The 12,157-nt window shown below is 38.3% G+C and overlaps 2 protein-coding genes across 6 annotated transcripts in view; both read left to right on the forward strand.

The window, feature by feature from the left end:
• The first annotated feature begins 3,732 nt into the window (after positions 1-3,732).
• On the forward strand, positions 3,733-7,981 carry LOC148763689 (uncharacterized). Of its 3 annotated transcripts, XM_088804766.1 has the most exons (4): positions 3,733-3,841; positions 4,496-4,575; positions 5,441-5,504; positions 5,909-7,981. In XM_088804766.1, exon 4 carries the CDS (start codon positions 6,277-6,279, stop codon positions 7,678-7,680), a length of 1,404 nt encoding a protein of 467 aa, XP_088660892.1. In that variant the 5' UTR covers positions 3,733-3,841; positions 4,496-4,575; positions 5,441-5,504; positions 5,909-6,276; the 3' UTR covers positions 7,681-7,981. The 3 variants fall into 3 exon arrangements, 2 of the variants coding, with proteins under 2 accessions (XP_088660892.1, XP_088660893.1); XR_016025383.1 differs by lacking the exon at positions 5,909-7,981 and having other exon boundaries at positions 5,441-5,690; XM_088804767.1 differs by lacking the exon at positions 3,733-3,841 and having other exon boundaries at positions 3,866-4,575.
• Positions 7,982-8,869: 888 nt separating this feature from the next.
• Positions 8,870-12,157, forward strand: part of LOC108663181 (uncharacterized) — a 4,249-nt gene continuing 961 nt past the window's right edge. Inside the window, exons 1-4 of one of the 3 annotated variants that reach the window (XM_088804768.1) lie at positions 8,870-8,978; positions 9,633-9,712; positions 10,578-10,641; positions 11,046-12,157. The exon at positions 11,046-12,157 is cut by the window's right edge and continues 961 nt beyond it. In XM_088804768.1, coding sequence (XP_088660894.1) covers positions 11,414-12,157 — 744 coding nt within the window. In that variant the 5' untranslated portion in view covers positions 8,870-8,978; positions 9,633-9,712; positions 10,578-10,641; positions 11,046-11,413. Of the gene's footprint in view, positions 8,979-9,002; positions 9,713-10,577; positions 10,828-11,045 lie in introns of those variants that run through there. The other 2 variants (XR_016025385.1, XM_088804769.1) reach the window with 2 other exon arrangements.

Raw genomic sequence — 12,157 nt, forward strand, 5'->3', positions numbered from 1 at the left:
TCAGCTAGATGCAGTAGGGGAAGAATCGGTTGCGTCTACCATTCGGGCAGCACCTGCTGCTGAGCAGGCCGATAGTCCTCCACATCCTCCACCTCCTCCGCCACCTACGGGTATTCCCACCATGCCTACTGAGGCAGCACAAGCATTGGCAGCTTTCTTTACCGCAATGGCTGGTGGAGCTCCGACTGGTCAAGTTCCACCTATAGTACCACCAGTTACTCATTTTGTTCCACAACCGGTACAAGATGTATCCATTTCCAAGAAGCTAAAGGAGGCTAGACAGCTCGGTTGTGTGTCTTTCACGGGTGAGTTGGATGCCACTGTGGCAAAGGACTGGATTAATCAGGTTTCAGAGACTCTCTTTGATATGAGATTAGATGACGACATGAAACTGATGGTGGCTACGAGATTATTAGAGAAGAGGGCTCGTACTTGGTGGAATTCAGTGAAGTCCCGTTCCACTACTCCTCAGACGTGGTTCGATTTTCTCAGGGAGTTCGATGGTCAGTATTTCACTTATTTTCATCAAAAAGAAAAGAAGAGAGAATTTTTGAGTTTGAAACAGGGGAATCTAACTGTAGAGGAGTACGAGACTCGTTTTAACGAGTTGATGTTATATGTGCCGGATCTAGTGAAATCTGAGCAAGATCAGGCCAGTTATTTCGAGGAAGGGCTCCGTAATGAGATTAGAGAGCGGATGACAGTGACTGGTAGGGAGCTACATAAGGAGGTGGTACAGATGGCTTTACGGGCTGAGAAGCTCGCGACTGAGAATAGGAGGATTCGGACTGAGTTTGCAAAAAGGAGGAATCCTGGTATGTCTTCTAGTTAGCCAGTAAAAAGAGGCAAGGACTCAGCGATTTCAGGGAGTACTACTTCTGTTTCCGTGACATCTTCTCGACCTTCATTTCCACCATCACAACAGAGGCCTTCGAGGTTTAGCAGATCTGCTATGACTGGTTCTGGGAAGAGTTTTGGAGGTTCTGATCGATGCAAAAATTGTGGAAATTATCATAGTGGGCTATGTAGAGGGCCAACAAGATGTTTCCAATGTGGACAGACGGGTCATATTAGGAGTAATTGCCCATGGTTAGGACGAGCCACGATAGTTGCATCATCTTCACCAGCTCACACTGATATGCAGAGGAGAGATTCTTCTAGGTTACCACCGAGACAGGGAGTGGCCATACGGTCCGGTGTGGAGAGTAATACCCCGGCACATCCACCTTCGAGACCACAAACTCGTACCTCGACAAGAGTTTTCGCTGTGGCGGAAGATGAGGCACGGGTTTGACCTGGAGCAGTGACAGGTACTATGTCTTTATTTGATAAAGATGCTTATGTTTTGATAGATTCTGGCTTAGATAGGTCTTATGTGAGCACCACATTTGCATCAATTGCTGATAGAAACCTGTCACCATTAAAGGAAGAAATTGTAATTCACACCCCTTTAGGAGAAAAGATAGTTAGAAACAGTTGTTATAGAGACAGTGGGGTAAGGGTAGGCGAGGAAGAATTTAGGGGTGACTTAATTCCTCTAGAGATCTTGGATTTTGATCTAATATTGGGTATGGACTGGTTAACTACACATCGGGCGAACGTGGATTGTTTCCGAAAGGAAGTTGTTCTTCGAAATTCGAAGGGAGCAGAGATTGTGTTTGTAGGGAAACGCCGAGTATTATCGTCCTGTGTAATCTCGGCCATCAAAGCTTCGAAATTAGTGCAAAAAGGGTATCCGACTTATTTGACATACGTGATTGATACTTCAAAGGGGGAACCTAAGTTAGAGGATGTCCCGATAGTAAGTGAGTTTCCTGATGTATTTCTTGATGATTTACCGGGACTGCCTCCTGATCGAGAGCTTGAATTCCCTATTGATTTACTTTCGGGTACTGCACCTATTTCTATCCCTCCATATAGAATGGCTCCAGCAGAGTTAAAGGAGTTGAAAGTACAATTGCAAGAGTTGGTGGACAAGGGTTTTATACGCCCTAGTATATCTCCGTGGGGAGCACCGATTTTATTTGTGAAAAAGAAAGACAGTACACTTCGGTTATGTATCGATTACCGACAGCTTAACAGAATGACCATTAAGAACAAGTATCCGTTACCGAGGATTGATGATCTTTTCGATCAATTACAGGGAGTTACAATGTTTTCCAAGGTTGATCTAAGGTCTGGGTATCATCAGTTGAGGATTAAGAACAGGATGTACCCAAGATAGCGTTCAGGACTCGATACGGTCATTATGAGTTCTTGGTCATGCCTTTCGGGTTAACTAACGCACCGGCAGCTTTTATGGATCTCATGAATAGGGTGTTCCACCCTTACTTGGACAAGTTTGTTATTGTGTTCATTGATGACATACTGGTTTACTCAAGAGATAATGATGAGCACGCTGCCCACTTGCGTATAGTATTACAAACTTTGAGGGAAAGACAGTTGTATGCAAAGTTTTCGAAGTGTGAGTTTTGGTTACAGGAAGTGGTATTCTTGGGACACGTAGTATCAAGAATTGGAATATATGTTGATCCTAAGAAAGTAGAGGCAATTTTACAATGGGAGCAACCTAAGACAGTGACGGAGATTCGTAGTTTCCTCGGATTAGCCAGTTATTATCAGAGGTTTGTTCAGGGGTTTTCCTTAATAGCAGCTCCTTTGACCCGTCTAACTCGTAAGGGAGTTAAGTTTGTGTGGGATGATGTTTGTGAGAATCGATTTCAGGAGCTAAAGAACCGGTTAACCTCCGCTTCCGTTTTAACACTTCCTGTTAATGGTAAGGGATTTGTAGTATATAGTGATGCCTCAAAGTTGGGGTTGGGGTGCGTATTGATGCAGGATGAAAAAGTTGTGGCTTATGCTTCTAGACAGCTAAAGAGGCATGAAGCAAATTACCCTACCCATGATTTAGAGTTAGCAGCAGTGGTGTTTGCTTTAAAAATCTGGAGGCATTACTTGTATGGTGAGTATTGTCGGATATTTACGGATCATAAGAGTTTAAAATATTTGCTCACCCAAAAGGAGCTTAATTTGAGGCAAAGGCGATGGTTGGAGTTGATAAAAGATTATGACTTGGTGATAGTGTCAAACCCTGCTTTGTAAAATAATTATAATATCATTCACATGCTCGATAGAATGTTTGTATATTTAGGAAGTTCGAGAAATCGTTAAAAGACGATATTGCCTCTAATGGTATCATTAAGTCGATTAAGCCTCGAACTAGTTCAAATAGGAATTTTAAGGTGAAATTAAGAGTTTCACAGTTCAGGGATGACTCAAAATGGTAATTAGGAGTTCGAGGATCAATTCGGAGTCAAATTGAAATTTTCACTATATAAGGGTAAAATTGTAATTTTTCCATCTGCGGATAAAATTTGAGATTTTGAGAGAATTTAGATCACATTTGACAAATTGGGGAATGATATGAGTATAAGGGATAAAAAATATGTCTATGGACAATTTTTCAGTTTTTAGGGCAAAAATGTAATTTTTGATTTTTACGGGGGCAAAAATGTAAATATCAAAAATTACTTCACCAAAACTTTGGAAAAATCTGGAAATTTCACTTAAGACTTGGATAAGTCAAAGGGAATGCATGGTGGAAAAAGTAGGACAAATGGATGGCTAAAAAAAAAAAATGAATTAATAAAATATTTAAAATATGAATAAAATAATATTATTTCATTAAACAATAAAAAAGGCATAAAAAAATCAGCCCACCCATTCTTCTTCTTCAACATTCGGCCAAGCAAGAAACAAGAGAGAGAAAGGAGAAAATAAAACCCTAGCTAAGAAATTTAAAGGGAAAATAGGTGGAAATTCAAAAATCAAGTGAAAAAAGGTAACATTTCTTAAATTTGTCTTGTGCTTTACCTTTCCCATGCTTTTTCCATCATTTTTCATGGTTGAATCATGTGATTTGAGGATGATTTGAATTCTGGTCATATGGGTTTAGAGAGAGAAAGTTGTTAGATAAATTTGATTTTGAGCTATGTTAGTGTTTAGTGTTAGTTTAGCATATTTAGGAACAAAACAACAAGAAAAGAATTTATTTTCCTCCATTACCATTATTGGCTGAATTTTCTAGGGGAATATTGGCTGATGATCTTGATGTTTATTTGAGAAATTATGATGAATAATGATGAATTATGAGTCTAGAAAAATAATGGAAATTTTTGGAGCAAAAATATGAATTTTTACCCATTAGGGGTATTTTCGTAATTTGCTATAAGGACTGATAATTTGCACCACACCGAGGGACTTTAAGTCAATTTGGGTGCAATTGAGGTATAGAAACTGAAAAAAAATTAATTTGAGATTAAATTGGACGCGTTAGTAATTTAATCGGGTAATAGGCCGAATTAGGTCGGCACCGCATTTAAGCGGTAGTCGGATAAGTTGCATGTCATATCATGCATATATATACCGAGCCTGAATTGATTTTATAATGGTCAAGCATTAATGTGGTGAATTATGTATTGTACATTGTGGATAGGTGGTGAGCAAATTACACTGGTAAAAGTACCAAAATTGTGCTTGAAGACTGGGATTAGGAGTACATCGACTCCTAGAACTGTGAGTGGACAATTTATCGTCTTAAATATCTAGAGTAATTATACTTGTTTGATGCTTTTATTGAATGGTGAATTTAAATTATAAAATATTATGTTTTCCAATTAAAATGTTTTTTAATAAAAATGAGATTTATACTGGTTTTGAAATCAAATATTGTTTTGGGAAAATTGAGTATATGGAGACTGTGTTGAAATTTATGATTTTATATGTTATTGAAATTGTGGCTTATGACACTATGGTAGCATAATGGCTAAATTTTTTAGGTTGGCATGAAATATATGAACAGTTTTGGATTGGTCTCGGTAGACTGGATTACATTTTATTCGCCATATTATGCTACTGAAATTTTTATGGGTCTGGTGGTATATTAAACGGTCACTGCAGTGGTGGGGGTTTCCGTGGACTGCCTATGAGAGGGGCACGGTAACTCAATTATATACTTACCTTCAGGGGGAGATGTTGGGTGAAGTATCTCCTGAGGTATGATTTGAGTGCACCTCACGTTCGGGCCACCACGTGAGAGTGAGACTCAGCCAACGCCAAGGAACGGCTGTGTGTTAGATGTGAAAACATGTTTATGGGTATGAGTCATTGAACAGCCTTGGCGGTCTCAGTGGGATACCTTGACGAAGGTACCTGTGAGAATGATTCTGGCAGGGGCCAAGTTTAAGAAATTCATAAGTCGGGGAAATTTTGATGAAAAGAAATTATTTGGTATAGATTGAAACGAATTTTGTGTTATGAACATTATTGAGATATAACGTTTTTATATTGTCTCCATCTACTCGGCTTTAGATGCTTTTGATGGTAATTGTTTACTCACTGGGATTATTTAATCTCACCCCTCTTCCTATCCATTTTTCAGGCTCAGGACAGTTTGTTGATAGTTGATTAAGACGAGAATTAATCTCGAAGTTGCATCATAGGAAGTAAGGGTTCGTAGCTCTACACTTTCTTGGTTAGTTAGGGGCCCACGTGTCACTGTAAACGAAATTTCATACTTTAATTATCTTTATTACTATATAACTAAATTTATTTTACTTTTACGCTACAAAAGTTATTTTAGGAAGACTTTGAAAATATTGTGTTTTAAGAAAATAGAATATTTTATTTAATATTTTTATTATATTCAAATAGCTATAATTTTACTTTAAATGAATGTTGTAGACTTCAAAATTTAATTTAAATCATGAAATATGTGTTTCCACTTACATATTACATTTTTCGGATTTCAAAATTTAAAAAAAAAATTGACGAAAATGCCCCTGTGAGCTAGAAAATAATATTTTATTGTTTTGAGTTGGAACCAACTTATGTTTTCTTGAAATGCGAGATTTATCTAATTGTCGCTCACCGGGGAGATGCGGAAGTTGATGCTAAGCCTTGCGGGGTTTCGATCGGCATTCGGGGTAATGAGTGCTTATCGGGACGTCGCGGCGGTTGTCACTGGCTCGATGGGAGTTCCGGGTCGTGACAATTAGATTGGTATCAGAGCATCGTTTAAAGATCAAAGATTTTGATTTTAAAGCTTTGGATTTCAAATTTTTTGATTTTAAAGTTGTTTTAAGAAATCCACACTGACACTGCGTGGCCCAAGTTAAGTTAAGTTAAGTAAGTCAAGTTAAGTTAGGTTATATCGAGTTAGTTGCATATAGAATTTAAAGTCATCTAAGTCTATTCCATTTCTTATTGTAGAGTACCATGCCTCCTCGACGTGGGCGTCCACCTCTCTATAGGTCAGTAGGGAGGGGAAGAGGCCGTGCTAGACTTAGTCAGCCAGATCCCGTGGAAAGGGAGTCTGCTGCACCTACTTTTCGAGCAGCACCTGCTGTTGAGCCTACTGAGATTCCTCCACCTCCTCCACCACCTACTGCTACTCCTGGTGTTCATGCCATGTCTCTTGAGGCAGTCCAGGCATTAGCAGCTTTTCTTAATGTCATTATGGGCCAAGCTCAAGCTGGTCGAGTCCCTCATACTGTTCCCCCAGCAGTATCTCCAGTGCCACCACCACCACCTCTTGTTCCACCACCAGTGCCAGATGTCTCCATTTCCAAAAAGCTTAAGGAAGCTAGGCAGCTGGGTTGCACTTCTTTTGTTGGTGATTTGGATGCAACCGCAGCTAAAGATTGGATTACTCAGGTAACAGAGACATTCGTGGATATGAAATTGGATGATGATATGAAGTTAATGGTGGCCACAAGATTACTAGAGAAGAGGGCTCGTACATGGTGGAGCTCGGTAAAATCACGTTCCATTACTTCGTTGACTTGGATAGACTTCCTACAAGAATTCGACGGTCAATACTACACCTACTTTCATCAAAAAGAGAAGAAGAGAGAATTCCTAAGTTTACAACAAGGGAATTTAACCATAGAAGAGTACGAGGCTCGTTTTAACGAGCTGATGTCATATGTGCCAGACCTGGTGAAGTCTGAGCAAGATCAAGCTAGTTATTTTGAAGAAGGGCTCCGTAACGAGATCAGAGAGAGAATGACTGTGACAGGCCGGGAGCCTCATAAAGAAGTTGTACAGATGGCTTTAAGGGCCGAAAAACTCACGAATGAAAATCGGAGAATGCGAGCTGAGTTTGCAAAGAGGAGAAACCCGAATGTATCCTCTATTCAACTGCCCAAAAGAGGTAAGGACACATCTGCTTCTGAGAGTACTGTTTCTGTTCCGGTGATATCTCCTCGACCCCCATTTTCACAGTTACAGCAGAGACCTCCGAGATTTAGCAGATCTGGGATGAGTAGTACTTCCGAGAAGAGTTTTGGAGGTTTAAATAAATGCGAAAAATGTGGGAGATATCATGTTGGGGAGTGTTGGGGCATAAGATGCTTTCATTGTGACCAGCCGGGCCACATTAGGAGTGACTGCCCACAGTTAGGACGAGCTACAGTAGCTGCTCCATCCCCACTAACTCATACGGATATGCAGAGGAGAGATTCCTCTGGAGTACACCCGAGGCAGGGGGTAACTGTACGATCTGAAATGGGTAGCAACACCCCAGCACAACCACCTTTGAGGCCATTGACTCGTTCTTCAACAAGAGTTTTCGCTGTAACAGAAGATGAAGCACGAGTCCGATCTGAAGAAAGTGAGTGAAAAGTTAGACGAAGGTGTAAAATAGTGATAGGGGATGTAAATACCAAGTGATGGACGTGTAAATAAAGGTTTCAAGAATAATATAGTAAATGAGTTCATATGGAATATGGTTGTAAGAATTTCTTACTATATTGTGGAAATTAGAACTCAAAAATACTTGAGGTATACAAAGTTCAAATGAACTTAAATCTTAAGCAATAAATTGATGTTGAAATACAAGAAGGATACAAAGCAATATAGAGGCACGAAAGATGATTAAGGACAAAGGGATGACTCTGAGGAATTATGATACTGCATCATATGCGATGATTAAATCAAGAGAGATCTTGGATGCATAAATGGGATTATAAAGCATATACACATATGTGGGGTGATATTGTGATTAACTAAAATAAAGAATGATTTTTAGTGAATTAAGATTCCCTATAAAGGAGATAACAGGAGAAGTTGAGCATCGAATAAAAGATAATACCCCGCCTTTTCTTTGAGTTAATAAGTGAAATTTTGAGGACAAAATTTTATTTTAAGGGGGGTAGTGTTGTCAAACCCTGCTTTGTAAAATAATTATAATATCATTCACATGCTCGATAGAATGTTTGTATATTTAGGAAGTTCGAGAAATCGTTAAAAGACGATATTGCCTCTAATGGTATCATTAAGTCGATTAAGCCTCGAACTAGTTCAAATAGGAATTTTAAGGTGAAATTAAGAGTTTCACAGTTCAGGGATGACTCAAAATGGTAATTAGGAGTTCGAGGATCAATTCGGAGTCAAATTGAAATTTTCACTATATAAGGGTAAAATTGTAATTTTTCCATCTGCGGATAAAATTTGAGATTTTGAGAGAATTTAGATCACATTTGACAAATTGGGGAATGATATGAGTATAAGGGATAAAAAATATGTCTATGGACAATTTTTCAGTTTTTAGGGCAAAAATGTAATTTTTGATTTTTACGGGGGCAAAAATGTAAATATCAAAAATTACTTCACCAAAACTTTGGAAAAATCTGGAAATTTCACTTAAGACTTGGATAAGTCAAAGGGAATGCATGGTGGAAAAAGTAGGACAAATGGATGGCTAAAAAAAAAAAATGAATTAATAAAATATTTAAAATATGAATAAAATAATATTATTTCATTAAACAATAAAAAAGGCATAAAAAAATCAGCCCACCCATTCTTCTTCTTCAACATTCGGCCAAGCAAGAAACAAGAGAGAGAAAGGAGAAAATAAAACCCTAGCTAAGAAATTTAAAGGGAAAATAGGTGGAAATTCAAAAATCAAGTGAAAAAAGGTAACATTTCTTAAATTTGTCTTGTGCTTTACCTTTCCCATGCTTTTTCCATCATTTTTCATGGTTGAATCATGTGATTTGAGGATGATTTGAATTCTGGTCATATGGGTTTAGAGAGAGAAAGTTGTTAGATAAATTTGATTTTGAGCTATGTTAGTGTTTAGTGTTAGTTTAGCATATTTAGGAACAAAACAACAAGAAAAGAATTTATTTTCCTCCATTACCATTATTGGCTGAATTTTCTAGGGGAATATTGGCTGATGATCTTGATGTTTATTTGAGAAATTATGATGAATAATGATGAATTATGAGTCTAGAAAAATAATGGAAATTTTTGGAGCAAAAATATGAATTTTTACCCATTAGGGGTATTTTCGTAATTTGCTATAAGGACTGATAATTTGCACCACACCGAGGGACTTTAAGTCAATTTGGGTGCAATTGAGGTATAGAAACTGAAAAAAAATTAATTTGAGATTAAATTGGACGCGTTAGTAATTTAATCGGGTAATAGGCCGAATTAGGTCGGCACCGCATTTAAGCGGTAGTCGGATAAGTTGCATGTCATATCATGCATATATATACCGAGCCTGAATTGATTTTATAATGGTCAAGCATTAATGTGGTGAATTATGTATTGTACATTGTGGATAGGTGGTGAGCAAATTACACTGGTAAAAGTACCAAAATTGTGCTTGAAGACTGGGATTAGGAGTACATCGACTCCTAGAACTGTGAGTGGACAATTTATCGTCTTAAATATCTAGAGTAATTATACTTGTTTGATGCTTTTATTGAATGGTGAATTTAAATTATAAAATATTATGTTTTCCAATTAAAATGTTTTTTAATAAAAATGAGATTTATACTGGTTTTGAAATCAAATATTGTTTTGGGAAAATTGAGTATATGGAGACTGTGTTGAAATTTATGATTTTATATGTTATTGAAATTGTGGCTTATGACACTATGGTAGCATAATGGCTAAATTTTTTAGGTTGGCATGAAATATATGAACAGTTTTGGATTGGTCTCGGTAGACTGGATTACATTTTATTCGCCATATTATGCTACTGAAATTTTTATGGGTCTGGTGGTATATTAAACGGTCACTGCAGTGGTGGGGGTTTCCGTGGACTGCCTATGAGAGGGGCACGGTAACTCAATTATATACTTACCTTCAGGGGGAGATGTTGGGTGAAGTATCTCCTGAGGTATGATTTGAGTGCACCTCACGTTCGGGCCACCACGTGAGAGTGAGACTCAGCCAACGCCAAGGAACGGCTGTGTGTTAGATGTGAAAACATGTTTATGGGTATGAGTCATTGAACAGCCTTGGCGGTCTCAGTGGGATACCTTGACGAAGGTACCTGTGAGAATGATTCTGGCAGGGGCCAAGTTTAAGAAATTCATAAGTCGGGGAAATTTTGATGAAAAGAAATTATTTGGTATAGATTGAAACGAATTTTGTGTTATGAACATTATTGAGATATAACGTTTTTATATTGTCTCCATCTACTCGGCTTTAGATGCTTTTGATGGTAATTGTTTACTCACTGGGATTATTTAATCTCACCCCTCTTCCTATCCATTTTTCAGGCTCAGGACAGTTTGTTGATAGTTGATTAAGACGAGAATTAATCTCGAAGTTGCATCATAGGAAGTAAGGGTTCGTAGCTCTACACTTTCTTGGTTAGTTAGGGGCCCACGTGTCACTGTAAACGAAATTTCATACTTTAATTATCTTTATTACTATATAACTAAATTTATTTTACTTTTACGCTACAAAAGTTATTTTAGGAAGACTTTGAAAATATTGTGTTTTAAGAAAATAGAATATTTTATTTAATATTTTTATTATATTCAAATAGCTATAATTTTACTTTAAATGAATGTTGTAGACTTCAAAATTTAATTTAAATCATGAAATATGTGTTTCCACTTACATATTACATTTTTCGGATTTCAAAATTTAAAAAAAAAATTGACGAAAATGCCCCTGTGAGCTAGAAAATAATATTTTATTGTTTTGAGTTGGAACCAACTTATGTTTTCTTGAAATGCGAGATTTATCTAATTGTCGCTCACCGGGGAGATGCGGAAGTTGATGCTAAGCCTTGCGGGGTTTCGATCGGCATTCGGGGTAATGAGTGCTTATCGGGACGTCGCGGCGGTTGTCACTGGCTCGATGGGAGTTCCGGGTCGTGACAATTAGATTGGTATCAGAGCATCGTTTAAAGATCAAAGATTTTGATTTTAAAGCTTTGGATTTCAAATTTTTTGATTTTAAAGTTGTTTTAAGAAATCCACACTGACACTGCGTGGCCCAAGTTAAGTTAAGTTAAGTAAGTCAAGTTAAGTTAGGTTATATCGAGTTAGTTGCATATAGAATTTAAAGTCATCTAAGTCTATTCCATTTCTTATTGTAGAGTACCATGCCTCCTCGACGTGGGCGTCCACCTCTCTATAGGTCAGTAGGGAGGGGAAGAGGCCGTGCTAGACTTAGTCAGCCAGATCCCGTGGAAAGGGAGTCTGCTGCACCTACTTTTCGAGCAGCACCTGCTGTTGAGCCTACTGAGATTCCTCCACCTCCTCCACCACCTACTGCTACTCCTGGTGTTCATGCCATGTCTCTTGAGGCAGTCCAGGCATTAGCAGCTTTTCTTAATGTCATTATGGGCCAAGCTCAAGCTGGTCGAGTCCCTCATACTGTTCCCCCAGCAGTATCTCCAGTGCCACCACCACCACCTCTTGTTCCACCACCAGTGCCAGATGTCTCCATTTCCAAAAAGCTTAAGGAAGCTAGGCAGCTGGGTTGCACTTCTTTTGTTGGTGATTTGGATGCAACCGCAGCTAAAGATTGGATTACTCAGGTAACAGAGACATTCGTGGATATGAAATTGGATGATGATATGAAGTTAATGGTGGCCACAAGATTACTAGAGAAGAGGGCTCGTACATGGTGGAGCTCGGTAAAATCACGTTCCATTACTTCGTTGACTTGGATAGACTTCCTACAAGAATTCGACGGTCAATACTACACCTACTTTCATCAAAAAGAGAAGAAGAGAGAATTCCTAAGTTTACAACAAGGGAATTTAACCATAGAAGAGTACGAGGCTCGTTTTAACGAGCTGATGTCATATGTGCCAGACCTGGTGAAGTCTGAGCAAGATCAA

The sequence above is a fragment of the Theobroma cacao genome, chromosome 3, assembly GCF_053813885.1.
Source record: "Theobroma cacao isolate CCN51 chromosome 3, ASM5381388v1, whole genome shotgun sequence".
Taxonomy (NCBI): Eukaryota; Viridiplantae; Streptophyta; class Magnoliopsida; order Malvales; family Malvaceae; genus Theobroma; species Theobroma cacao.